The 27920-nt window shown below is 31.5% G+C and overlaps 1 protein-coding gene across 7 annotated transcripts in view; it reads left to right on the top strand.

Annotated features, from left to right (window-relative positions):
* The window catches only part of LOC122504074 (mucin-17-like), a 1014141-nt gene that overhangs the window by 912857 nt on the left and 73364 nt on the right, over positions 1–27920 (top strand). For all 7 annotated transcript variants that reach the window (XM_043614967.1, XM_043614968.1, XM_043614969.1 and 4 more), the window contains exons 4-5: positions 16730–16934; positions 20810–24297. In XM_043614967.1, the coding sequence (XP_043470902.1) occupies positions 16730–16934; positions 20810–24297 (3693 nt within the window). The remainder of the gene's footprint in view (positions 1–16729; positions 16935–20809; positions 24298–27920) is intronic.

Below are 27920 nucleotides of genomic sequence, written 5' to 3' on the forward strand. Positions count from 1 at the left end.
CCGATATCCCTTTTTTTGTAGACAAATAGACAACTTTTTCAATCAACGTAAATGTCAGAATGATTTATGACGGTAGTAAACGGCTAGGAATAAAGAAGATTACCTCCTTCCAAACACGCTTCTGTAGCACACAATAATTTATGAACTTGGTCCCAGCAAATTTAGAAGGCTCATCTCTTCGCTCTCTATATATAAAGGTTGCACCTCTTACAATTAGTTACGTAAACGACTCCCTGAACACCTGTAATATTTGTTTTTTCAAACACAAATAACTATTTTTTGAAGTTAAATACTTTTCAAATTTTAATTCGATTTCCAGAATTGAATCGTTTCAAAGAATTTTCTTAAAAATTTGTTATGTTTCATTCCAAGTGAATGTACTCGTTGTTTTGAAGGGAAATTTTGACCTCCACTTAATTTATACAATTAACTTGGTGTTTATAGTGGGATACGTATAGGGGGAGAGTTCTTTTTTTCCTTTATTTGAACCGCCTGATAGAAAGATTGATTTCGTATTGAATCAAATGCCTCGTGGTGTCAATGTCGGAAAAGAATAAATGGCCTAACGAGACATGGAATCGTCATCTGTCGTCATCGGTGACATTAAAGTCTGAAAACGAGTCTGTAAATGCTGTTCGCGTAACGCGATAATCCCCCTTTGATTTCTCCGCGAGAGAGATGAGAGAGACCAAAGTCGGTGCAAACGATGCGCAATGACCCTTTGTTAAAAGTCTCTTGAAGGAAGGCCCGATTGATGCCATAATGTCAGTCATCGATTGCGTCCCGTGAGGGGAAGTAACCTTTTCCCACCATGCGGTCAGGGGCCTTTGTTTGAGTTTCGGAGCGAAGATAGCGCCGGGGGGATTCCTGACCCTTAATCTCTCATTAAGGAGTTTTCCTTACCTAATGACTTTTTTTCAAAAACATAAATTTTTTAAATATCAACATTTGCAATCTTTATATTAAATTCGGATTTATTATTTTATTACAATTTCAGACATGGGAGCGTTCACAAATGATGTCACGCAATTTTTCGGGATTTTAGACCCCCCCCCCCCATCACGCAATTTTATGCAATTTCCCATGTAAAAATACATTGTGTCACGTTTAGGAGAGACCCCCCCTACCCCCAAAAACGTGACATCATTTGTGAACGCTCCCCATAGGGTAAGTGCACTTTAGTTAGTTGTAAAATTAGAAAAAAATTGCAAGTTTTTAACTTCTTAAGGGAAAAATGACAAAAAAATCGATTTTTTAAAATTTTAGTTTCTAAAAGTAGAATCAATTAGGACTAGAACAAGACTTTATAAAACCTTTTCTGACGAGTAGAAAAAATCTGATTACATGATTCTGAATACCATGAGTTTTTAATATTTTTTCTTTTTTCGTGTCTCCTGTAAAAATTGTTTTTTTCCAATTTTTTAACTTTCGGTACACTTTTCTCCGAATCTACTAAACCGATTTGTAATTTTTTTTTACTTTGTTCAGTAAGGTTCCAAGAATACGAATAAGAAGTTTAACATCGTTTTGAGTTGTACAAACGGAGATATGAGTCAATGAATCAGAGAAAATGGGATTTTTATTTTGCTTTGGGTATAAATATTCATAAAAAAGTTTCTATTGAAGATAACGTCGTATTACTTCTTATTCATATAATTGATTATATTTGTAATCGAATGAAAAAAGGGCGAACGCAATTGGAATAATAGTTTTTGAGAAAAGTGTACCGAAAGTTGACTCTTTTTGCATTGTTTCTAGGTGACTTGGGTGTCCCCTTAACTTACTTTCAATCTGCTCACCCTATATTTATTTATTCAGTCTGTAAGACCCTACTTTCAATTAATTAAATGTAATAGTTTTAGAAATTAGTTGAATTTTTTAATATAATTTAAATAGAAAAATTTGTGAATTATTGAAATTTCGTAACATTGAATTATACATAAATAGATTTATCTTTAGCAAATAATCAGTCGAGCTGTCCAGTTATTAGACTTTTTGCAGTACCATCGACACGACAAACTTAGAAATATAATTCCTGGGAGTACTTTAAAGTAACATTAAAAAAACTAGACAGAAGTTATATTCCGTGTATGTATGTATGTATGGATGTATGTATGTATGTATATGTATTAGGGTGTCTGTTATTTACCAAGTTGTTTATATTTCTTGCGACGCCCCCTAAGTTATTAGTTTACCATCTAGAACAAAATGTCAGACCAAAATAAACCCTTAATATTCACAATAAGCCTTGCCCCAAAGACGATACATTTCCCATTTAAAATACATAGGATTTTGCTTCTTTTTACAAATTAATTTTTTTTCGTCAAATATTTTATTTTACATGAATGGCAAATATATATTCTTATAGGAAATTCAAGGCTCTAAAAAACGGTTTCTTATGATTTTTTGATAAATTATCTCCTTTAGGAGTTATTTAAAGTAAATGTTCAACACTGTAAATTTTGAGATTTTTCAGGCTTCGAAGTGACACACTTTTCCACTTTTTTTGGTCAAGCCTACTTTTTGCTACTTATTTTGTCAAAAAGCTACTAAATGCTACTTTTTTCCAAAAAAGGTAAAAAAAATTTACAGAATTCAAGAATTTTAGTTTCTTTGGTGAATTTCGTAGATTTCAAAAAACCCGACAAGTGAATTAAATTTATTATTGGACGCGTGATTATAATATATATTATAATAATTACTAATAGTGGATGTTTATTAAATTACAACTTTTTAACGTTTCGAATTTTTCGTATCTAATTTTATTATTCTTTAAGCTTCTTAAAAAAATTAAAAACTAAATTTTTCATTTTTCACTATATAATTTAATAGTAATACCTTTTTTGACTTTATAAAAGTTTCATCAAGTATAGAAAAAATCAATTAAGAATGAAAACTTAATTCTTTTGGTTATATAAATTGTTTGATTAAAAATCCAAAATAATATTTATTTAACGTGATTATTTATTATATTATGTTTACAAACTTTATGTCAAATCTAAAAATATTAATTGTATTTTTAATAATACAGTGTTTTCAGTCGGTTGTTCAATAATAAAAAAATCATTTATAAAGATTTAAGATCTATCTAGAAGAAAAATTATAATTTTTTTTAATTATAGAAAGTGAATTTATCATTCGGCAGTTAAATATTAAGAAGAAAGAAGCTAACAATAATCCGAATCAAATTTATACAAACAAATTAAATATCTTAAATAAATCTCTATAAGCTCATAGATTTCATAGCTTCTTTCTTCTTAATATAATTTTTTTTATTGGAATTAAATTGCTCATAATTTATTATTGTACAAAATTATGGCTATGTGGATTCTAAAATTTGAAAAATTTATATGACTAAAAACAATCCATTTTTTTCATTTTGATAGTTGTTATTAGTAAATTACTAAAAAATGTTTACGTTTCATTTTGAAAAATTAGATGGCTGATAAAAAGTTATTGATAGTTTTTTAAAAAATAATAAGGAGAAAGAAGGTGTCAATTTAACTTCTCAAAATTATGAGCCTGTTATTAAAAAACAAATTCTTATGAAAGATCTCATTTATAAGTATTATTATTAACAATTACATTTCATTATGCAAATAAAACTTTCTAATGTAAAATATCGACAAAAAAGCTATTATATTTTCATTTTTTATGTTTATAAATCAAAATTTAAGAAAAATTTTGTGAATTCCTATTTTTAGTATTTTTTTCTTTCAATTTTTTGGACAACAACATATATTCACTTAATTTTCTTACTTAAAAAACTAATTTTACTTCATTTTTAATATGCTACTTTTTGCTACTTTTTTTCAATTTAGAGGACACTTTTTTCTTCCAAAATGCTACTTTTTCACACTTTTTTTGACCTGCTACTAGACTTCGAAGCCTGATTTTTGTACACTGTTAGAAAATTCTGTTGTGATTTTACAGCAAAAGTACGAGAAACAATTATCCATGAAAATAATAATGTAATTTAACTTTACTAAAGTGCTGTAAATTTACAGTATACCATGTATTTTGGAAATATTCCCTACTATTAATTCGGAAATTCTACCATTTGAATATTTACATAAAAAATCAAAACTGTTTATATTGTTTTCTGATATGTTATAATAAAAGTAAATTAACTAAAGAAAATTTTTATTAGCATTTTATTATCATTATTACTGAAATGCGAAGCCACGATTTGAACCCTTAGTCGTATATAGTGTTGTTTATTGTATTTATTTTATTTATTTATTGTAAATTGTATGGAGCCATCAACCTTGGGAGCTGCGCCTAGACGCGCTCGACCAAGGGAGGCTATGAAAGTCTCTTGCAAAATATTATGTATATTGGCCCGACGCGAAATAGTCATTATAATAATCAAATTATTTATTATATGAATGTTGAATGACTTTTCTTCGATCGACAGTTAAAAATGAAATAATTTTATGTGATAGTCGCAAATTAATAAGGAATAAAATATTATCTTTTTGTCAAATTATAAAAATTAATGTTATATTTATTAAAATCATACATCTCCAAACTAAAGAAAAGTTAAATTAAAATTTTGCATAAGACAAAAAATAAAAATAAACTAAATCTGTTACAGTATCAAATATATATGTATGTCACAGAATCTTTCCTCGCGCATCACTTAAAAACAGCTGAACCGTTTGAAACCAAATTTGGCAGAATGTTAGACCTTGGGCCAAGGAAGGTTTATAAATTTACAGATTTGAAAAATATTAATAAGATCGGAAGATATGCTATTTTTTCAAAAACTTCAAAAATTTTCAATTTTTTTAAAAAATGCTTTTAAACTTTCTATAATTGAGTATAGCATGTTATTTAGTCACATTTTAGAATATTTTTGCTAAAAATAATGTCCTATAACTAAGATGTAAGTATAAAAATATTTTCAAAAATTTCAAAAAATCGAAATTTTTTAAATTAAAAATTTTTTAATGAATTGCTTTAAAACTCTCTATAATTGAGTATTACATGTTATATAGTCAAATTTTAGCATAATTTTTTCAAAAATACTGTCCTATAACTAAGATGTAAGTATAAAAATGATTTCGAAAAATTCAAAAAATCGCAAATTTTCAAAATTTACATTTTTTATTAAATTGTTTTTAAACACTCTATATTTGAGTATTACATGTTATTTTGTCACATTTTAGCATAATTTTGCCTAGGGGCCGTCCATAAATTACGTAACACGTTTTTTGTTAAATTTTGAACACCCCCTCCTTCTATGTAACAAGTTGTATATGTAACAAAATGTAACAAAATCCTTTTACACCCCCCCCCCCTATCATTGTTACGTAATTTTTAAAAATATTTTTTTTACTAACGTTTTTCGAAACAAATTTGTTTATATTTTTAGTATTTATATCGTACAATAGCAATACAAAATTAAGTTAAATATAAAAAACATTTAGAGGAATAATTTTATTAATCATACTGAACAACCAAAAATATATCATTGATTTTTTAACAATATTTTTATATTATTCCCAAGAATCGATTCGCGAAATGATTCGATTTTTACTTATATTGAAGTGGCGACAAGGGACAGCTTTTCAAAAATTTATCCATTATAAAGAGATTAAGTTTCTTATAAATATTACGTAACAATGATGATTGACCCCCCCCTCCCATGTAACATATGATAACATTTTCTCGAACCCCCCCTCCCCCTCTAAACGTGTTACGTAATTTATGGACGGCCCCCTAAAAGAGTGTCCTATAACTAAGATTTAAGTATAAAAATGTTTTCAAAAAATTTAAAAAATCACAAATTTTCAAAGTTTACATTTTGTAATGAATTGCTTTTAAACTCTGTATAATTAAGTATTACATGTTGTTTAGTCACATTTTAGCATAATTTTGCACAAAAAAATCCTATGACTAAGATGTAAGTACAAAAATATTTTCGATATCAAAAAATCGAAAAAATTATAATTGTTATTAATTACTATCAAGCTTAATTCAGTAGTATTTTTGGGGTCTCTGATTAAGATTTTGTCATCAAAATAATGCAATTCATAATTATTCATCCAATTCATCCAATATTCTTTAATTGAAACTTCATTTCTAAAGATATTTTGAGCAATGTAAAGACAAAAGTTAAGCAGGGGGTCTATGTTTGTTTAAAAAAATTCCCGGCGTTGTCAAAATTTTACCCGGTTTATTTTTTTTTAAACAAATTTAAATTTACTTGATTTTAAGTTTTAGCCATAAATAAATCTGCAGATGGCTACAAAAATTGACTTATTTTATGAATATACTCTTTTTTAAGTAAATATGTTATATACCAGTACCAGTCTTTGACCGATAAATAGCCGGGAATTTAATTTTATCAGGAAAAACCGGAAATTTTCTCACCAAATTAAAAAAGTTTTATTATATTAATTTGTTTTTAAAAACTGCTTTTTCCTTTAATTTTTATTGATGTAATATTTATGTAAAAAGACCCGAGTCAAAATTTAAGCCCTACTTTCAGCCTAAACATATAGATTTTATTTAGGTTTTAGCAGTAGTAAGGTACACTGTTAAAAATTTCGGGAATTTTTCCAAACTTTTGCATGGGAATTTTCCTAAAACGTGTTTAGAAAAAATTTTTTCCCAAAAAAATGGTAATTTTCCTGAGTGTTTGGAAATTTTTAGATACGAATTGAAATTTTTCTAAATTCTGTTGGGAAGGGGATTTTTCTAAACGTTTGAGGGAATATTTACAAATTTTTAGGAATTTTTCTAAATCTTTAAAGGAATTTTTCCAAATTGTTGCGGGAATTTTTCTACTTTATATATTACATGCACTGTAATGTAATTACAATGCAATTAATTAATTAATATAGTTAGTTATTTTTTACTGATTAAAATTTAAAAACTGCTAAATTAAATAGAAAAATATTTTTCCATAAAAAATTTTCTGTGTATAAAGCATTTTTTAAAATATTTCTCAAACATCTTAATACATGTCATAAATTTAACAGAAACATAAAGGGAAAAAAATTAAAGAATAAGTCGGTTAGTGAAGAGTTTTGAAAATATTGGATCTTTAGAAATTTAGAAGAAGTCATAAAACAGGGTACGGTCCACATGTTTCTTACAACTGATTCTTTGCAAGAGATTTTCATAGCCTCCCTTGGTCGAGTGCGTCTACTGTTCCTGAATAACAAATTTGATAGAAAACAGTCTGTCACTGCGATTAAAATAGTAATATTTTCCTAACGAAATAGTTAATGTTAACTTATTATTAGTTTTTCACAGTAAAATTTAATTTACGGTAAACACCTTTTCAAATGTATTAGCAGAAACTAAAACCCGTCGAAGACGGGTCCGATAGCTAGTTTTAGATAATAATAGAATATAAAAGCATTGTAGCATAAATTTTTAGAAATATTTGAATTTTGAAAAAGTTTCACATTAAAATCTTTAAAAACCTAAATTTTTTATACTTTTAACTAACAATTCTGTAGACTTAACTTTCTTGAAAAAGTGTAATTGAATTTTTTAAAAATTTTTTTGAAGTTTTTATTTTTTAATATATATATTTAATTGAATTCTAACAGAAATTTCTAATAAAAATTGATTTAAAAATTAATCTCAGTTCAAAGTTTAAATTATTATTATGAATATTATATTATATATTTTTAGAAATAATTGAATTTTGAGAAGGTGTCAAATTAATTTCGGGAATTCAATTATCTTGAAAAAATTTGACTTCAAATTTTTCAACAACCAAAGTTTTTGCAGAATTTCTAAATTCAATTATTTAAAAATTCAATAAACCTGTTAAATAAATTTTAATTACAAGAAAAATTTTAATTACAATATTTTTCAAATAACTATGTTATTTAGAATTTTTTATTGCCATAATTTTGAAATTCAAATATTTAAAAATTTCCATTTAAAACCTTTTTAAATTTAATTATTTCTAAAATTTTCTACTGCGACTCTAATATACAATTATTTTCTAAAATTTTGAACTTTTATTCTTCTTCAATTCAATTAGTTTTGATAATTTTCATTAGATTCTTTAAAAAATATTGAATTATTCAAAAAGAAAGTTATTTTTTCTAAAAATTTTTACTATAAATCTTCCACAATTCAATTATTTTCCACAATTTTTAATAGGTACAAATTTTTCAACTAATTCATTATTTTTACAAATCAATTATTTTGAATAATAATTTTCAGAAAGTTCTTCAAAAATTCAATTATTTAAAAAGAAAAATTAATTTTTTTATAGAAATTAGAATTGAAACTTATTTAAAAAAAATTTAATATATTTCTACTACATTGGATACAATTTCTCGATTTATCTGACCTACTGGGGAAACTTCTTTTTGTCGATATTTATAAAAATGTAAAAAAAGTTTGACTAAGAAATAGATTCATTAATAACAATATCAAAAATAACTTCAATTACGAGATCACTGTTAACTTACAGTATCAAATTCTATCGAATTGATACCAAAAATGTGGATCAAATCAAAAATTGATTCAAATGTTTGCCATTAATTTGATCCACTTTAGTGTCAATTTGAAACTTTCAAGAAAACTGTAATCATTATTAAAGCAAACATTAATCTTAGTTGAAAAAAATCAACTTCAACTTTACACAATAAGAAAACTAAAATGAAACTCGAATTTTTTTCAAAGCAAACGGTAAAAGATAAATGGTAAATAATTTATTATTCAATCCTGTTTTCTCCAAACAAGATTGGATGATACATTTCGCATGAATGAACTTAACCAGAAGTAACGTCAGTTATATACACTCACTTATATAATAGATTCTATTATTGCTTGCCATGAAATAATTCAGAAAAAAATGAATACCTACTGATAAAAAGAAAGATAATTTTTTTTATTTGAAACCATAAAATTGGAGTCCATGGAACAAAAAAGCAACTTAAATTTAAATTATAAATTAAATTAAAGCGAGAGAGAGAGAGAGAGAGGGGGAGACCAGTCTTGAGCGAATTAATTTTATTTTCCCGCGCGCCACAACGTTAACGGAAAAAAAAGTTTATACGCCGCGCAAGTCTTTATCGGGTCCGCTTTTGCAATTAAACCAATAAATCTGCAAACTAACGGCCCTATTATTTATATTGTATGCGTGCGCGCGAGTATATTTCCCCTTTAGCGTTGAACAATAAAGATAAACGTAAACATAATACACGAAACACTATAAAGTTATGACATAAATTTCATTTAACGATGCGTGGGGCATAATGCCCCGTTAACTTTTAAGTCTCAGCATTTAAGGGCCTCATAATGTGAATTTGTAAACACCATGTCGTGGCTGCATTCAAAATATTTTATAATTCTCTCGTGAAAATTTTTTTAACTGTATATACAAAATTAATAATAATTTTAATATTTTTCTTTATTCATTGATATATTTTACAAATATAATACATAAAATCAGGGTTGCCACAAAAATTTAATTTTGTTTTTCCCTGATTTTCCCCTGAATTCCAGACAAAATTTGGACTTTTTCCTTGACCTTAAAGAATATTCTGATTCGCTCTAAAAATTATTATATAATCAAAAAAAATGTTCTATTATACATTTAGTTACGAATTTCTTTAATTGTAAAATTATTCGAAAACATCCATAACTTCATTTTTAAATAAATATTTAATCATTATTATTTTTCCATGGGAAATAAGAATTTTCAAACTTTCTAATTCAAACCTTTTGAAATTCAACAATATAGAAGAATATTACAAAACACGAAGAAATGGATTACTTCGAGTTTTCAACTCGAAATGATCCATTTCTTCATGTTTTTTAATAATTAAAGGTGACCAAGTGATAAAATCATTATTTTATATTTTATATATTATAATAAGAATCGATTATTTAGAAATTCTTCAATTCAATATAGATTAGAAAATAAAAACTTAAAATAATTTAAACACAAATTTTGTTTAAATTATGATAAAATTCTACAAAAATAATAAATTATTTTCCAAAAAAATAAAAATTTCACATGAATTCATTAATTATTTAAAATAGAATTTTCATAAATTTTTTCGAAAATTTCAAATGATTTAATATTTGGCATTAAATTTTTCGCAGTAATTCAATTATTTTCATACATTTTAAAATTCCTTTCAGCGATTTAATTATTTTCATAAATAATAAAATCATTCGGAGGAAGTCCATAATTTCATAAATAACAATATTCATCACAAGTATTAAATTATTTTCAAAAAGAATGTAATTCAATTATTCTTAAATATTTTAATAAAATGCATTGGAAAATTTCAATGATTTTCAAAAATTTTTCTTAATTCATTAATTTGTATATCTACCGATTATTTTAATAAAATTTCCCAAAAGAATTCAATTATTTAAAAACAATTTTGACAAGTTCTACACGAATATTCAATTATTTTCTAAAATAATGAAAATTTCACAGGAATTCAATTACTGAAAATAGAATTTGCCTAAACTTGTTCGAATGTAAAGTCAATTATTTGAAACTTTTTTTTATTAAATTCTTTGCAATAATTCAATTATTTTCATAAATAGGGTCACTTGGGGTAAATAGAAACCACACGGAGAAAAATAGTTAGCTATTTCAGCTAATTTTAAGCTACCTTAGCTAACCTTAATTGCTATTATATGGATAGCAATTATTGTTAGCTAATGCAGCTAATAATTAGCTAAAATAGCTAAAATTTTTTGCTAAAACAGCTAATTATTAGCTGTAATAGCTAAAAATTCGCTATCCATATAATAGCAAACTCATTTTTCTCCGTGCAGGGGTAAATCGAAACAGTAGTTATTTCAGTTAAATAAAAAATTTTTAAAATAAATACGGCCTTAATCCTTGAACCTTAGATCACCCCCAACAGGTTCTAAGTATTTTCCCCTTTTTCCGTTTGTCAATTAGCAGCAGTATATACAAAGATATTTCCTAATGTATAAAAAATTGAAAATCAAAGAAGACATCCTTTCACTTTTTTGACTCGCATTTGGAAAAAACTAAACTAAAAATTCATATTAAAATTTAAAATTATCTCTTATTAACACTACAACAAAAATCAACTTTGATTTTTTCATTTTTTAGGGTTTCGTGGCCAAGGGCCAAAACCCTTATAGCGAGACTTCGGTGTCCGTCCGTAGTTTTTACGTCTTAAGTCTTAAGTCTTATGTAATAAGCCTTAAGTCTTATACACTGAAAGAATTTTGGGCAGGCTGCAGGCTTTACATGAGTGCCGCTAGAGCTCGCTGCCTTAAGCTCGCAGTTAACCTCAAAAAGGCGAGAATCTACTCCCGAAAGGTAAGCAGCAACTTCTCAGGGGCAGCTGCTCACCTTTCGGGAGTAGATGCTCGCTTCTTTGAGGTGAGCTGCGAGCCCTGCGCAAGGGGCACTGATTTCGGACATGAGAAGCCAGCAGCCTGCCTAAAATTCTTTCAGTGTATAACGAGACTTTGGTATAAGAAAGTCTTAAGTCCTAAGACTTAAGACTTAACTTTCAGTATAAGAAGGTCTTAAGTCCTAAGACTTAAGACAACATAACAACCGTTGCCATGGTAACCGTTGCTATGCTTATGGTTGACATAACAACCGTTGCCGTTGCAACCGTTGATATAGTAATGGTTGCCATTACAACCGTTGCCATGGCAACCGTTACTATGATAATAAAAAAAAATTTCAATCTTAATGATAGATCGTCCAACGTCCTTCCGGCAGGACGAAAAAGACTCAGGTGAGTCCCTCCGAAATCACTAAAGAAAACTAACATGGATTCAGATAAATAAAAAATGATATATATCATTGGAAAGGTAACGAAACAAGCTTTCAGCGCATATAAATATCGAGCTTGTAAGTTCAAAACTAAGGGCTGGGTAGTTTGAAGAAGTTACATGTTCCAAAAATTCACATAATTTTTAGTCACAGAATGACGAAGCCCGGTCCTGCCGGCAGGACGCTTTTCGCTTTATTCAAGAGACTACCTAGCCCAGGTTTATAAATTTAAAGACTCGATATTTACATCATTTGAAAGCTTGTTTCATTCCCTTTCCAACGATATATTTAGTTTTATATTTATCTGCTTCCATATCAATTTTATAGAGCAATTTCGAAGGAACTCGCGCCTGAGTATTACTCAGATATACTGAAAAATATTAAAAATGAATTTTTTTTAATTGAACAATTAGGTTTCATTCTTTAAACGTTTCTGAAGAGAAAGTGACTTGTCCGGTCAAAAAATATTGATTTTTGGGGATTTTACATTAAATTTACGAAAAAATGATTTTTTCACTATTTAGAAACATAGTAAGTTTGAAGGCTTTGAAAAATGGTTTAATATTATTATTTTAAAAAGTCAAAAATATGTATTTTTTCGTCTTTTCGTCTACTTTAATCCCAAAGAGTGCCAGAAAAGAAAATTTGAATTCCCTTTTTTTAAAAGCCTTTTTTTCGGAACGTCCTTCCGGCAGGATGGGCGCTTGGACGATTTATCATTAAGTACAAAAAAATTTCTAAATAAATTATTATTTATTTATTTTTTTGTCATTTTAGGCCACGAAACCCTATGATGTAGGCGCATTGCGCCTGCTTCTCTGACTGATTTTTTTTCATTTTGCAAACTTTAATTAAAAATAGGAGACTGTTTCTATTTACCCCTAAAAACTGTAAATTCGGGGTAAATAGAAACAGTTTATTATTGCGATTTAATGATATCCACATTTTCTACTACCCCATAAAATTCTTCCACGGAAGTGAAATAATAACTCAATACACAGAAAATCCGAAAGTATTCCGATTTAAAAGAAAAAACTTATGTTATTGGTGAAACTTAGCAAATATGTTTCTATATATATATATATATATATATATATATATATATACCCCAAGTGACCCCAATAAAACTCATTGCAGAATTTCAATTATTTTTAATACAATTTCACCGTCCGACAAAATTTAACTTTTTTTTCACACACAAAAAAATCAAACATTTTCGGAAACTAGGACCAAAAAAAAATACCCGTGTTTGGCCGTTTTGCTGGATCAAGTCGTTTGTGGCTTTTAGGGGTGAAAACAACCCTTAAATGAAAAGTGACAAGTTATATTATAAAAATAGATTCAATTTGCCTAAAACTCGTTACTCAGGGGTTTTTGAGGTCGCAGATCACGAATCCGATGTCGGTTTTTTAAAATTAAAAATGGCGGATCCAATATGGCGGCTGTCAAAATAAAAAATTGATCGGATTCGCTTGAAACTTGTTACTCGGGGGTTTTTGGGGTCGCTGATCACGAATCCGATGTCGGTTTTTTTAAATTTTAAATGGCGGATCTAATATGGCGGCTGTCAAAATAAAAAATTGATCGGATTCGCTTGAAACTTGTTACTCGGGGGTTTTTGGGGTCGCTAATCACGAATCCGATGTCGGTTTTTTAAAATTTTAAATGGCGGATCCAATATGGCGGCTGTCAAAATAAAAAATTGATCGGATTCGCTTGAAACTTGTTACTCGGGGGTTTTTGGGGTCGCAAATCACGAATCCGATGTCAGTTTTTCAAAATTCAGAATGTCGGATCCAATATGGCTGTCAACATTTTTAAAAATAGATTTAATTTCCCTGAAACTTGTTATTCAGGGGGTTTTTGGGATCGCTGATTAAGAATCTTAAGTCAGATTTTCAAAATTAAAAATGTAGGATCAAAATGTAGATTACAGATCTAGAATGAAACTGGAAAATTTAATTGTGTGATTCTTTTTTGTTTTTTGCAATTAAATATTCTTAATTGATTTTAAACGATTTTTAAACAAATGTCAATAGTTGATATTTTCACTTTAGAAGCATTGTTAAACAATCACTTTATATTTAATAATTCATCTTACTTACGCTTCCTATTATCGAATAAATTTACTTACCACAAAGTTAGCTTTGTCATTAAAAAAATGTCCAATATGCAAAGACACATTTGTAAAAATATTGAAATTTTTTGTAATCTTCATCTTTATAAGATCCGTTACTTTGAATTTCAAAAATCTAATATCATATTCGTAATCAGCGACCCCAAAAACCCCCAAGCAACGAGTTTCAGGCAAATTAAATCATTTTTTAAAAAAGATGTCCGCCATATTGGATCCGCCATTTTGAATTTTGAAAAACTGACATGAGATTCGTAATCAGCGACCCCAAAAACCCCCAGGCAACGAGTTTCAGGCAAATTAAATCATTTTTTAAAAAATATGTCCGCCATATTGGATCCGCCATTTTGAATTTTGAAAAACTGACATCGGATTCGTGATCAGCGACCCCAAAAACCTCCGAGTAACAAGTTTCAAGCGAATCCGATCAATTTTTTATTTTGACAGCCGCCATATTGGATCCGCCATTTTTAATTTTAAAAAACCGACATCGGATTCGTGATCTGCGACCCCAAAAACCCCCGAGTAACGAGTTTTAGGCAAATTGAATCTATTTTTAAATTATTACTTGTCACTTTTCATTTAAGGGTTGTTTTCACCCCTAGAAGCCACAAACGACTTGATCCAGCAAAACGGCCAGACACAGGTATTTTTTTTTTGGTCCTAGTTTCCAAAAATATTTGATTTTTTTGTGTGTGAAAAATCGTGTCGGACGGTGTTTTAATCGAATCCATTGAAAAATGTAATTGTTCTTGAGAGGTTTATTAAAATTCGTCGAAAGAATCCAATTATTTAAAAGTTTGTTGATACAATTTTTTTTGAGAATTCAATTTTAAGAAACATTTAAATATTCAATAAATTATATATGTTTGTAGATTAAATAATTGAATTCTCGTAGAATTTTCTAATAAAAATTGATTTAAAAATGCATTTTAGATTAAGTTTTAGATGATAATTGAATTTTCGAGAAGTTACTAATGATCGTTGTCACTTTTCCTAAAAAATATTTTCTAATCCTTATTGTCTAAAAAAAATTATAATTATAATTTCTATTTGTTAATTACGATTTTTAACTAGATTATTTAAAAATTTTGTTAAAAACTATGCATAATTTATATTTTTTTTTACAATTTTTTAACGAAATCTCAAGTATTTTTTTAAGAATTAAAAAATTTTCATAAATTTTATTTTTTTATTATATATTTATTATTGATCGTGATTACAAGAATTGAATATTGTTAGAAAAAAAATTGAAAATTAGGTTAGTTGCACCAGTGAAAGAATGGACACCAGTAAAAGAGCAAATTGATTATTTATCACGATATTTTACAAATCATAACTTTTAGCACTATAAAAAAGATATTTTTTAGTTCCTTATTTCTTCACAATATAGTTTATAATAAAAAATTAGATTCAATATGCAAGTTATTTCTGAAAATAATTTTTTGGTGGGTTATGAACATGACAAATAAACAAAGCATAAACAGAAAAAAGGTTACAAGTTTCAGGTGCAATTAAATAATATTTCTGTGTGCGTAATAAGGAAAATATAGATAATAGTAAGTTGCAAAATTGTTTCAGAATATTTGTAACGTTTCTCATATAGTTTTTGCTATTTTTAGACACTGTATTAATATAAATTTGATATGCCCTTTCACTGGAAAATGCGACTGTTCTTTTACTGGTCAACGTTCTTTCACTGCGGTAAAATGGACATTTTTTAATATTTCATTAAAAAAAATTCTTTAGAAATTTTGCTATTAAATTAGCAAAATTTAATTTATTTAATTTATTTATTTTTATAACATATGCAATGGCATATATGTTTAAAACGAAATTCAAGAATGTCAATTAAAAGTAAGTATATACATTTCCTTAAATGTTCTTTCACTGGTGCCATCACCCTACTTTTATAAGAAAAATAACTTTTTGGAAAATGACCTTTATTAGAAGAAAGATAATTAGAAAATCACCTTCATTAGAAAAAAGTTTTTTAGAAATACACCTTTATTAGAAAAAAATGTTTTCGAAGATAAAAATCTAGAAAATATATTTTTGAAAAACTGTAGGTATACCCCAACCGTTACTAATAATTTCAATTTTCAGAAATAATTGAATTTTGTAAAGGTTTCAAATAAAAAACTTTGAAAATCTGAATTTTCCATGTTTTTAATTAAAAATTCGATGGAACTAATTTTTTTCAAAAAGGTTAATCGAAATTTTTTTTAATTATTTCAAGTTTTTATTTTCAAATGTATATTTAATTGAATAATTTATATTTCACGTAAAATTAAATTGTAAACAAATGGATTTAAAAATTCTCGAAGAGGAACTTTTTCAAAAATTATTAAAAATAATTGATTTAAAGAAGAATTTTAGTTAAAAATTGTAGAAAATAATCATTGAATTGAAATGATCTTTAATTATTATAAAACTCCGAGTAGAAGACTCGGAGTGGTCAATTCCTTCATGTTCTAAAATAATATTTTTATAAGTTGTTGAATTTCAAAAAGTTTGAATTCGAAATTTTTGAAAATCTTAATTTCTATGAAAAAATAACAATGATTAATTATTTATTTAAAAATGAAGTTATTGATGTTTTTGAATAATTTTACAATTAAAGAAATTTGTAAATAAATGTAATAGAACATTTTTTCGAGTATCAAATAATTTTTAGAGTTAATCAGAATATTCTTTAGAATCAGGGAAAAAATGAAAATTTTGTCTGGAAATCAGGGAAAAACAAAATTTAATTTTTTTGGGCAACCCTGATTGTATTTCTCAAATAACGGAGGTACTAATTAGAGAATATTTTGTTTCTTTTTCAGGTGGCGACACGACCTTGGAGCCCAAATCAGGGCAAAGTTCGAGAAATGACGAAACTCTGTAACCACAAGAGGAAACTTTTAATGCCAGCAACTGCAGCTAGTCCTGTTGCGTCAACAACACCAATTGTCTCATCATCGACGGCACCAGCTGGACATGTTCACGCTACCGACGATGCTCCAACTTCGACGGATAAAACGAAATCAGGTAATTTCAGTTTCACTATCACACTTCTCGGATCTAGTTCAAAAATAATATCGAAACTTTACAATCGTTTGACAACTTTTGAATGTACAGTTTCTCTAAGGATAACAAAATTGAGACAAAAAACGAATCAACAGTGTTGCAAAGCAATAGTTGGATTCGTTTTTTATTAAACTGTTACTTTTGAGAATTCAATTGTATTGAAAAATTTTTATTATAATTTTTAATCGTGAAAAAAAAGAAAGTTTGAAATAAAATTTCACTTTGCGGAGTAAATGAATTGTAGCCATAATAAGAGAAAACTTGTCTTAATTGTTTATCCGATAAGTCAAGAAAGATCGTGGGCTTTAATTTCACAGTTTTGCTGTAATCGCATATATAAAGCGTTTCAAGACGCTGGAAGGAAGGACTCGAGTTTTCTTATTCGCCACACCATGCAATGGTTTAGGTGGAAAAGTACTACGTTGAAAGGAGAGTAAAGATAAGAAAAAGAGACGACTACAACGGCGACGGCGATGAAACTCTGCTAAAAGTGTTGGGGCTTCTCCGTCGACCCCAGTAATAACGTTACGAAGCGATGAAAGTTTAATACTGCTCTCACGGAAATTTAATATCCTTTTGCTCCTCTTATTTTTCTTCGTTACCCCGCAGTTAGAATTATAGATGATGAATAGGTAGTAGTAGTAGTAGTATTCGTCGTCGTCGGGAAGTGGAGCCCCAAAGAGAAGAAGAGAAAAAGGAAAAAGGAGGTTGCTCGAATGAGTTTGAATTGCTCTGTGACTTGAAATGAGAGGGAAAAGGAAGATGATGGTACAAGTCAATTAAGCAAAACGTTAACCTTTACTCAAAAAGCCACGCTTCGAAGCTCGTAAATAGCACAAAAGTCAACAAAAGCACCTTCCACTCGATGGAGGGGAAAGATGGATTAGATTAATTCACACAATATGCTATCATTAACCGATTTTCACCATTTCATTTTACCGAATTGCATTTATCCGAACTGTTATTTTAACGAAATGTCACTTTTGCGAATCGCCATTTTTACGAATTGTCACTTTTGCGAAAAGTCATTTCTTCGAATTGTCATATATGCAAAATGACAATTCGAAAAAATGGCAGTTCGCATAAATGACAATTCGCAAAAATGACAATTCGAAAAAATAACTTTTCGCAAAAGTGACAATTCGTAAAAATGGCGATTCGTAAAAGTGACATTTCGTTAAAATAACAGTTCGGATAAATGCAATTCGGTAAAATGACAGTTCGGTCAAATGACATTTGGGGAATAATCATGCGCCTCAATCCATTTTCCTCCTAAAATAACAAAACTTGGCAGTTGTATCGAAAATTGTAAACATCTTCACCTTTTCAATATATTCTTGGCTCCTCAACTCCTCGGAGGATAAAGTTTGAAAAACACTGGAGAGACGTCCACTCTAGAAAATGTCGAATGGACATGCCCAACAAAAGTTTCAAAATTCTGAATTGTTCAATAAAAGAAAACTGTTGCTCACAATTGTCAAATATCGGCAAAACTCATCTCGATTGGCAAACCGTTTCCCCCGTCAAAAAAAAGAAAACAAAACACTTTTCTACTTATCGCTACTAAAATTTTAGATCTAGAAAGTATTACCAAACTTTTCCTAAATCTGAGAAAGCGTATAATGGTCGGGACATTTATTCTTGATACGTGAGCCAACTTTTCCTTTTGGAGAAAGACCAAAAATACTCGAGAATTTTCGGAGAGAGATGAGAGAGAAAATAGGGGAGGAAAAATATAAGCGTAATCATTAGGGAAAAAAAATTCGCTTGGAAAGAAAAACGACGAGATTGCGGTATTAGCAACGGCTCTTGTGGTGGTGGCGTCGCCAACGACCCTTTTTTCTTTGGATCCGTTAAACTATATAATATATAAACCTACTTCCCCCTTTCTCACATTTCTCCACTAACCAATTGATTTTTCCTTCCAGTTCACCTTTCAAATCATCAATAAGACTTTTTTCCATCATCATGAAAAGAATTTTCTTTTCATACATATAATATAGAAGATAATTAACCGTCGAATGTATGAGAAAAATTTTTCCCATCAAATGAAATGGAGTCTCTTGTATTGTATTTCTAAGATTACATTCTAGCAATAAGACCATTTCAAGTAGATGCACCCGCAGTCGTGACTTTCGCGATCAATCACTTGAAAGAAAGAGAGAGACGAGGAGGCGAAGAGGTGAAGGAGGAAACATGGTGCGCAAGACCGTTTAAGGATATACCTATATGCACTCGCGTCGACAATGTCGTGACTCTCCTGCGCCATCGCCTCAATTGTAATTCACAACCATTTTCTTAAGATTCCTCTGTTTACCCCTTTTTATACACACCCATTAAAAAATATACTCCAAAAAGTACTCTTTTTTGTCCAGAAAATTTATATTTCTAGTTACAATTTCTTCATGTAGAAAAGAAATTGTCTACATAGGTACACAATTTTTTTCTATACTTAATTCTGAATTTCATCATCGAGGTCACAATGAGACCATACTTAATTTCCAGAAAAACCCTCATATCGAGGATAAAGAAACCCAACGCCAAACATTAATTTTAGGAAAGGGAATTTAATCTAAAGGAGAATTAAAGGCTATAAAATCAAAAATCATTTCAGAATTTATCGAGTATATTTAAAAGAGGAGCTATTTATCCTCGAGGTGCTTTATTTTATCGAAGATGGGTTGTAAGAACAAACCTAGGATAATATCATCTTGGTAAGGGAATTTCCGTGCGCGCATATACACACACATACATACTCGATGGTGTTTCATTCCCCCCTTGGCAGCAAAGAAGGAGACCAATCGGTCGGCTCGTGTCTTCTTATCGTCCTGACGATCAATAAGTCCTGGGAGGAGGAAAGAATCCACTCACTATTCGCTACCTCACCGCGAATAGTAAAGGAGACGACGCTGGTGGTGGTGGTAGTGGTGCTGAAGGCGGTTTGAGAGGAGAAGATACGTTGATAAGGGTTAATTTCATACAAGGATATGAGCACCGTTGAACCCTATGAAGAAAGGCTGCAAGGAGAAAGAGGGATTATCCTCCCGCTGTGTCCGATTTTGATTCCTGCGCGCGCTTTCAGCGACTGCGTACCACATTCCTCCTCCTCCTCTTTCAACTCTCAGTCAACGCACTGACATTCTCAAAGGAACATTTTCTCAACATTTTCAACTTGGAATGCCTTATTCAAATTTTACGATTCATTTAAAAAAGGAAAGAAAAATCTTTTCTTTTATGCATTTCAACTACAATCAAACATTATAAGAATTTTATCGAGATTTAGAAGAATAAGTTTGCGAAAACTTAACTAATCTTTCCCATCTGACCATCTCCCACAAACCTCTAATTTTCATATGATTACATCCCTGATGATGAATGGATCCTACAAGAGTGGAATGGTAAATGAAATTGAATGAAGATGTTTTACCAAAGATCGCAATTTAGCAATTTTATAAACGGGACACATTAATTTTCTAGAAACGTTTCATTTAAAGGAACTAGGGAGAGGAGAAACATTTCAATAAATCTAGAATCGGTTTACGTTTCTGTACTTTAATGATCCGTAATGGACGCCAGAGTATGGAATGATGACAATTCCCCTTTAAAAGCCCTGCAGTTCATGGCATCGGAAGCCAGGAAAGTAAAGGACTTTTATATGGTACTAACGGAGGGATTCATTAGTGTCTTGAGTTATCTTGTCTCCCCGCGTTTGGAGAATAATTATCTACTTCGTACTCACATATAAAAGACCCCTATTAAAAACCTACCGAAAGTTTTTTTAATTAACGTTTTCTAAATTGTTTCAATTGAATAACTTTTTTAAATCTTTTTTTCAGATGGCTTTAGCAAGAAAAAGAAGAGGAAACTAGGAAATATGGGACCACTTTATCCGGGAGGGCCTGTTCGTTTCCGAAATATGGTTTTGGACCATTCCACTCCAAGTTCGGGCGATGAGTTCGCGGAGAAACAGACTGGGAATCAAATCGGCTCCACGGTCAACACAAGTGGACCATCCTTCTTGGACGATCCAAGTGGTTATCTAGCTCAGCAGACCGCTCTCCTAAATAGCACAATATCCCGACAGACTGGCGTCAGTAGTTCGCAGGTCACGGTCCACAATTCGAAATTACCCCAAACGACGTCTAATTCTCATGCTTATCTTCCACAACCAAAGCCTTCCTCAATCACAAGTCCCACCAGTTCGAGATGCTGCGACATGTACGACAACAATTATTCCTCCCGTGTGTACAGCTCGATGAAGAACAATCCCACATCGCCGGTTGTGGTGCACAGCAGCATGACACCCAATTCGGGTAGTAACACCAGTGATTCCGACTCGTCCCAACGCTGCGTATCGAGCGGCGATGCACAATCATCGCAGGACCTGTACAAATACCAAAATCGGCAGTACATGCTACATTCCGATCAATGCGAAGATCCGGTAATTTCCTCAACCTTTAGCGAGAGATTCTCAAATCAGCAAACTGACTCAAGGCCGATTCAAGGGGGAACCGTGAGCACGAGTCACGGATCACCGATTGGAACCAACAGTCCCGAGACACCGACTTCTTTAACCTCCTGCATTTCCCAACCTGAAACTCCACAGAGTCTGATATCCTCTCAACCGTCAACTCCCCGTAGTTACTCCCAACCTCCCACACCTCACTCTCTGCCGACCCATGTGCCGCAATCCTTAACCCCTCAATTGACTCCTCAATCCCCTTCAATCGTTCCTGGACAACAGCCATCTCAGTCCTCCGTTTACTCCGAAAATCGATCTCCCGCAACTCCGTGTCAAACGAACGACGCTTCTCCAAATATGTACCAATCTTCCACTTACAGTTCCGTTTTGGAGGCGCCAAAAAAGACTACCAGGCACGTTCTCGAGGGCTATCATCCCCATCCGCATACTGTTAATTCCGGACCTAGGTTGAACTACAACGCTTCATCTGTGATTACCACAATGGCCAGTGGACACACTGTCAGTAGTAACACAATTACCTCGGTTCTGGCCGGCCGAGCAAACACGGCGACAGTCTCCGTTAATACACCATCTGGAATTCCTAATCCGGCGATACCAAATATTCTCTCTGGAAAGACCACACAACAGACGCCGCAACCGGTCAATGTGCCATACACATCGGCGGCTCTTTATCAAAGCACGATGCCAATAGTCCATAGTCAACCACCAATGACCGTTTCTAAATCTCCCTTGGAAATGGTGCAGAGTGTCGTTAGTAGTATTCAAGTACCCCAAGCGAGCGCTTCTATACACCAGAACCAACATCAGAATCAAAACCAACATCAAAATCAGAACCAACATCCGAACCAACATTCGAACCAACATCCGAACCTACATCCTAACCATCATTCGAACCAACATCAGAACCAGCAGAATCACCATCATCAGCAGAACCAACAACAAAATGTTCAAGTTCATAACGTGCTAACATCTGGAGGAATTTTGAAACACTCGGTGGGTTCGACACTACCTCCGGGACACATTTTAGTCTCGAGTGGCGGACAACTAATAATGGCTAGCAATGGTTCGGGAATTGGCGGCGTAATGGCGCCACCACCTCCAAAAATCATTTCTAACTCAAGTGCCATGCCACCATTGTCCGTTTCGCCAATGGTGACCAACGTCACCGGCGCTGTCAGTCAAGTAATCCCAGCGGTTGGTGTCGCTCAACAGGTAATTGGTCAACCAACCGTTCTTGTCAACACAACAATACAGACCCCAGTTCTCATACAACCGGGCGTGATGACTATGGACGGCATCAATCAAAATGTCCAAATTCCCCACTTAGCCGTCGCCACCGGCAACGTTCTCCAAAATGCCCAATCAATTATCGACGCCAATCAAGAAGTAAGAAACGTAAATCGCCAAAATTCCCTACTCTCCCCCGAATCAGGAATCACTAAGAAAAAATCCTACAAGAAACGCAAGAGCAATTCCCAAACGGTTGCATCCATGTTGCACATTGCTTCCTCACAGCAAAATGCCGGTATGTTGATGCAATCGCAATCGAATTTTGCTCAACAGAACTTCCAAACTCAGAGTCTAGGTGGACCGATGCTACAAGCACTGACCATTGTACCCGGAAAAGGCGGAGCGCCAGCCCAGCTGGTAATGAACGGCCAAACCGGAGCCACTTCCCAATTTAACACCCAACAGTTAATAACAAATCCGCATCCAACACAACAGATAAACCTCCTACAACCAGTGAATTTGCTAAACGGCACAACCGGCATGGTGCAAAACTTCCCTACAATTCAGCAATACATTGTACCCGGTTTAGGAAGTATGGTCATGTCAGCCGATGGAACAGCGACCCTCTTACAAGACACCGGTAACATGGGAATGCAACTACAAATTCAGAATGTCAATGGTCAGAATGTCCTCACGCCGGTACAGAGTCATGGCGGTCTTTTTAGTCCTAGTCAAAGTATCCTAGCTGCTGGACCAGCGGGTATGGTGATTAGGGCTGGACAAGCAACCGGTGGGAAGATTATTCAGCAACACAGTCCCGGTGCTCAGTTCCTCTCGCCAAACAGTGGTCAATTTCTCGTCAATGGCACCACATCGTTCAACAATCAATTGAGTCCAATACTGGCGAACGTGAGTCCAAATCAACAAGTAACCTTCAACACTGCTCAGGTTCGTCCGCAGAACATTCCAGGTCAACAGAAATTCATTCAAATGAATGGACAAACCCTAATGGTACCATGTGGTACAACGCAAAATATCGCCGTTTCCTCTGCGCCGAATCAACAGAACACTACGTTTGTGCAGCAAAATACGACCATTGTACAACAGCAGACGACAATGGTGTCTAATAATCAAATGCCAAGTTTTCAGTCAACAGCCTCGGGGAATGGAAATAGTGTCGATCAGACTATGAATCTTGATCACAATCAGTATATTCTGAGTGGAATGATACAAGGGAAGTCGCCATCACCGAAAAGTACTGTTAATTCTCCATCTTCGGATCAAGGACTCGAGCAACAGCAGCAACATCAACAACAGCAGCAACAACAACAATTTGTTCTTGCCAGTAGTAGTACGACTGTTTTGGAGAAATCCGGACAGGGGCAAATTTGTCCATTGATGGCGAGGCATTCAGTTTCGACCCAGACGGCCGGTAATCAGGCGAATGTTGCGCAGTCGGCTATGATGAGGCAGGGATCACCTCCGGATACCACGACTCACAGTCCTGGGAATAGTCAGAGGTCCAACAGTCCTGTGGATACAACTACTCATGGAGCTGCTTCGCCTGCACCACCAATCAACCAATCAAGCAGAAATCAATCCTATTCTACGGTAAACATTATTGATTCCATGACTAAGGGTTGGGTTGTATTTTCTTTGATAGCAAATTTACATTTTCTGTCATATTTTAACCCTCTTTTATTGTTGTTAAAAAATTGTTAATTATCGAACATGCCACATTTAAAAACACAGTATAATAATTCGTCTTAAGGGGCACAACTAGCGTGAGTGACTGAAAAAAACGGTGATTTTTAGGAATTTTTTTCAGGGAAATTATTGCATCTATTTTTTTTAAAGTTTTGTACATGTATATTTCTATAAATAGTGAACATTTTGTAATTTTTTCAAAGAAAAATATCTTTTTTTAAAGAGTTATTCTCTATCTCCTGAATGTCAAAAAAAAAGTTCTCCCACTGCTGCAGTGATTGCGGCCTTCTCAGTGACTGAAATCAAAAAACAAAAAAGATTATTAAACTAGAAGATATTTGCCGTACAATGAGGCTCCAGTTTTTTGATTGGATGAAAAATAAAATTTTTGGATGCCAAGAACCATCGGATTTTTTTGGCGAAATTGAAAAGCTTTTTTCAAAACTCCGCCATTTTGTTGCAATTCAATATTTTTTAAAATCCGAGGGTCATTGTACGGTAAATATCTTCTAGTTTAATAATCTTTTTGGTTTTTTTGTTTTCAGTCACTGAGAAGGCCGCAATCACTGCAGCAGTAGAAGAACTTTTTTTTTTTGATACTCAGGAGATGGAGAATAACTCTTTAAAAAAAAGATATTTTTCTTTAAAAAAATTACAAAATGTTCACTATTTATAGAAATATACATGTACAAAACTTTAAAAAAATAGATGCAATAATTTCCCTGAAAAAAATTCATAAAAATCACCGTTTTTTCAGTCACTCACATTAGTTGTGCCCCTTAAATACTAGGGTAATGCCCCTTAAATGCATTACATTACATTACATTACATTACATTTACATTACTTTACATTCATTTACTTTACATTTTTCATTACTTTACAACTTTATAATTACCTATAAACCGTAAACAAAAATCACCTGAAAAGTTGCATTCAAATATTTATTTTGGACCTTAATGTTTTTATTGTTTTTACAAGGATTTTCAAGAATAAATTATGAAAAATATTTTTTTAATTATTGTGTGGGATTAGTACTTTGACTCAAAAAAAACTTTGCATCAAATTAAAATGAATAAATAATACAAAGCTTTTTGTAAAATGAAGCATTTGGGGAATTGTGGGACACTTTTTTAGGGGTAGTATTTATTGTTGTTTTTGGCGATTTAATTGCAAATATTATTAAAATTACTCATAGTTATAGTAATTTAACAAAAACAATTCGTTTCATTGCGATTCATGCGATAAAGCTGTTTAATTAAAAATTTGTAATTAATTAATTGTGATTCCGATTAATTTTATTTTCTTACTTTTTCTTTTCGAATTTTAAACTAATAATTAAACATTTTAAACATTTTTAATATTTCTAACCATGCAATAAATATATTTCATCGTTATTTTTTATTTTGAACTCAATTTAGGCAGTGGCCTACAATGCCCCAACATTTTTAAAAATCATAAAATTGCACTCTTTGGTAAAACTGAAATTTCTTTAAGGTAGGGGAATATAAGGTATCGTGGCGTGTAAGGTATGGTGGCGGACTTGTCAAATCTGGCATGTAACGTCACATCTGAAGCGCCTTATCACTATGGTCGATGTATTTTATCGTGATGACATTTTATATGCAGTAGTATTAATGATCAAACGCGTGCTTTGTACTCTAAGTGATTTTGAATAAAAAGTAGTGAAAAAAAATAAAAAGTTTTATTCGATAAGTGTGATAACAGTGCCAGAGTGAAGATTTTTTGAAAATTGAGTCTGGTAAATGTATGGAACGTATTGTTTAGACCTTGGACAACAGTTTTTTGTATTTTACATTTTTCTCAATTCGCGCTGTACACTGTAAAAAATTTAGGGAGTTAACGGACTCGGGAGTTGGGAGTGAAATTTTTCGAGTTAAAAATCAACTCCAAAAGAGAGTTAATTTCTAACTCCCTTCATTCAACACCCGCGCGAGTTATTTTTTCCTTAGGGAGTTAGCATTTGGGTGTGAAATGTTAACTCTCTTTATTTAACTCTCCTGGCATTAACTCCCCAATGGGTGCGACTTTTATAGACCCCCCGGGGGAGTTAAAATTTAACTCCCTTTTTTTGCAGTATATGAAAGTAACACCATCATATTTTCATCAATAGCTTGTAAGGTATGATGGCGCAATTTTTTTAACGTACAGTGGCGGATCATTTTTTGCACGAGTTTCAATTGTCTTTGCATTTTTTGTGTACTAATGCCTCTTGTGCTCCAACGCAACAATTCTCGAATATGTGACACTTGCGGTCTTCTCTTATTCTAGTTGCGTTAAAACAGTCACCAGCTACTTCACATGTCCAAATTGTAACCATAACTGAAGTGAAACTTTTTTCTATAATGTAAAATCATCAGTTTTTTCTCTTTTTGTTATTTTTCATCATTTCTAGTAGTTTTAATAAATGATTCTAACATCTACATAATGTTTTAGTTGAATACACCAAATCCGCCACCATACCTTACAACTTTCAAAAATAAAAAAAATCAGTTTTTTGCGCCAAGAGCTGTAAAATTTCACTGCATTTAAATTTTAACAGCCGCTTCTGACAGAAATATGCTTAATAGATGTCAGCAACTGCCTGCTTTTGAAATTTAAAAAAATATTGTTTTTTGAGAGAGAGAGAGAGACGCAAAAAAAGTGTCCGCCACCATACCTTACACTCCCCTAAGTGATAATTTTGGGAAACTGACTATGATATATGTTAGTTTATACCTCCTGCTGACACGAAAAATTTGAAAATTAAAAAAAAAATTTTGTGTGTAAGATATTGAGCTAAAAAAAAGTGTGGCCCACAATTCCCCAAACTCCCCTACAATCTTAGGGCCAATCTCACCAACAAATTTTAAGCATTCAACAGAGTTTCTGCAGGTCAGGGAATTAAGGGAATAGTCAGGGATTTTTATTAAAAGTGCTGAAAAAATTTAATTTCTAAAATTCATAAGAATTTCTGAATTATTGAGTCTTTTTTGTTTCGAATTCTAATATAAAACCTTCAAATTTTTCTATTTCTGACAATAATTTTTTTTTATAACTTAATTATTAAACAATTAAGGGCGTGTATCGGATAACTGCATGTAGCGCATGGCCGAAAGGGACTATACCAGTCAGACAACAGTGAGCGCCTCTAGGCCTCTCACTGCTGTCTGACTGGTATAGTCCTTTTCAACCATGCGCTACATGCAGTTATCCGATACACGCCCTTAATTATCATAAAATTATTACTTAGAAATTATTTAATGAATAATTTTACTTCAATATTTCACAATTAATTAAATTTAATTAAAAATTTTAAAGAACTTAGATTTTTGAAAAATTTTAATTATTTGAGTTTCGGAGTTTCAAAATTTTGACTTTTTTGAAAAAATATTTTTTAGATTTAATATATTGATAAGTAAAATTAATCAAATTAAACATGTAAATAGTTATTTTTAAAGGGTGATGAAAAAAATTGTCTTCTTTCAATTTGACCTTGAAATTCAAGGTCAAATTCATAATTTCAATG

This window comes from Leptopilina heterotoma, unplaced genomic scaffold, assembly GCF_015476425.1.
Source record: "Leptopilina heterotoma isolate Lh14 unplaced genomic scaffold, ASM1547642v1 Lhet_278, whole genome shotgun sequence".
Lineage (NCBI taxonomy): Eukaryota > Metazoa > Arthropoda > Insecta > Hymenoptera > Figitidae > Leptopilina > Leptopilina heterotoma.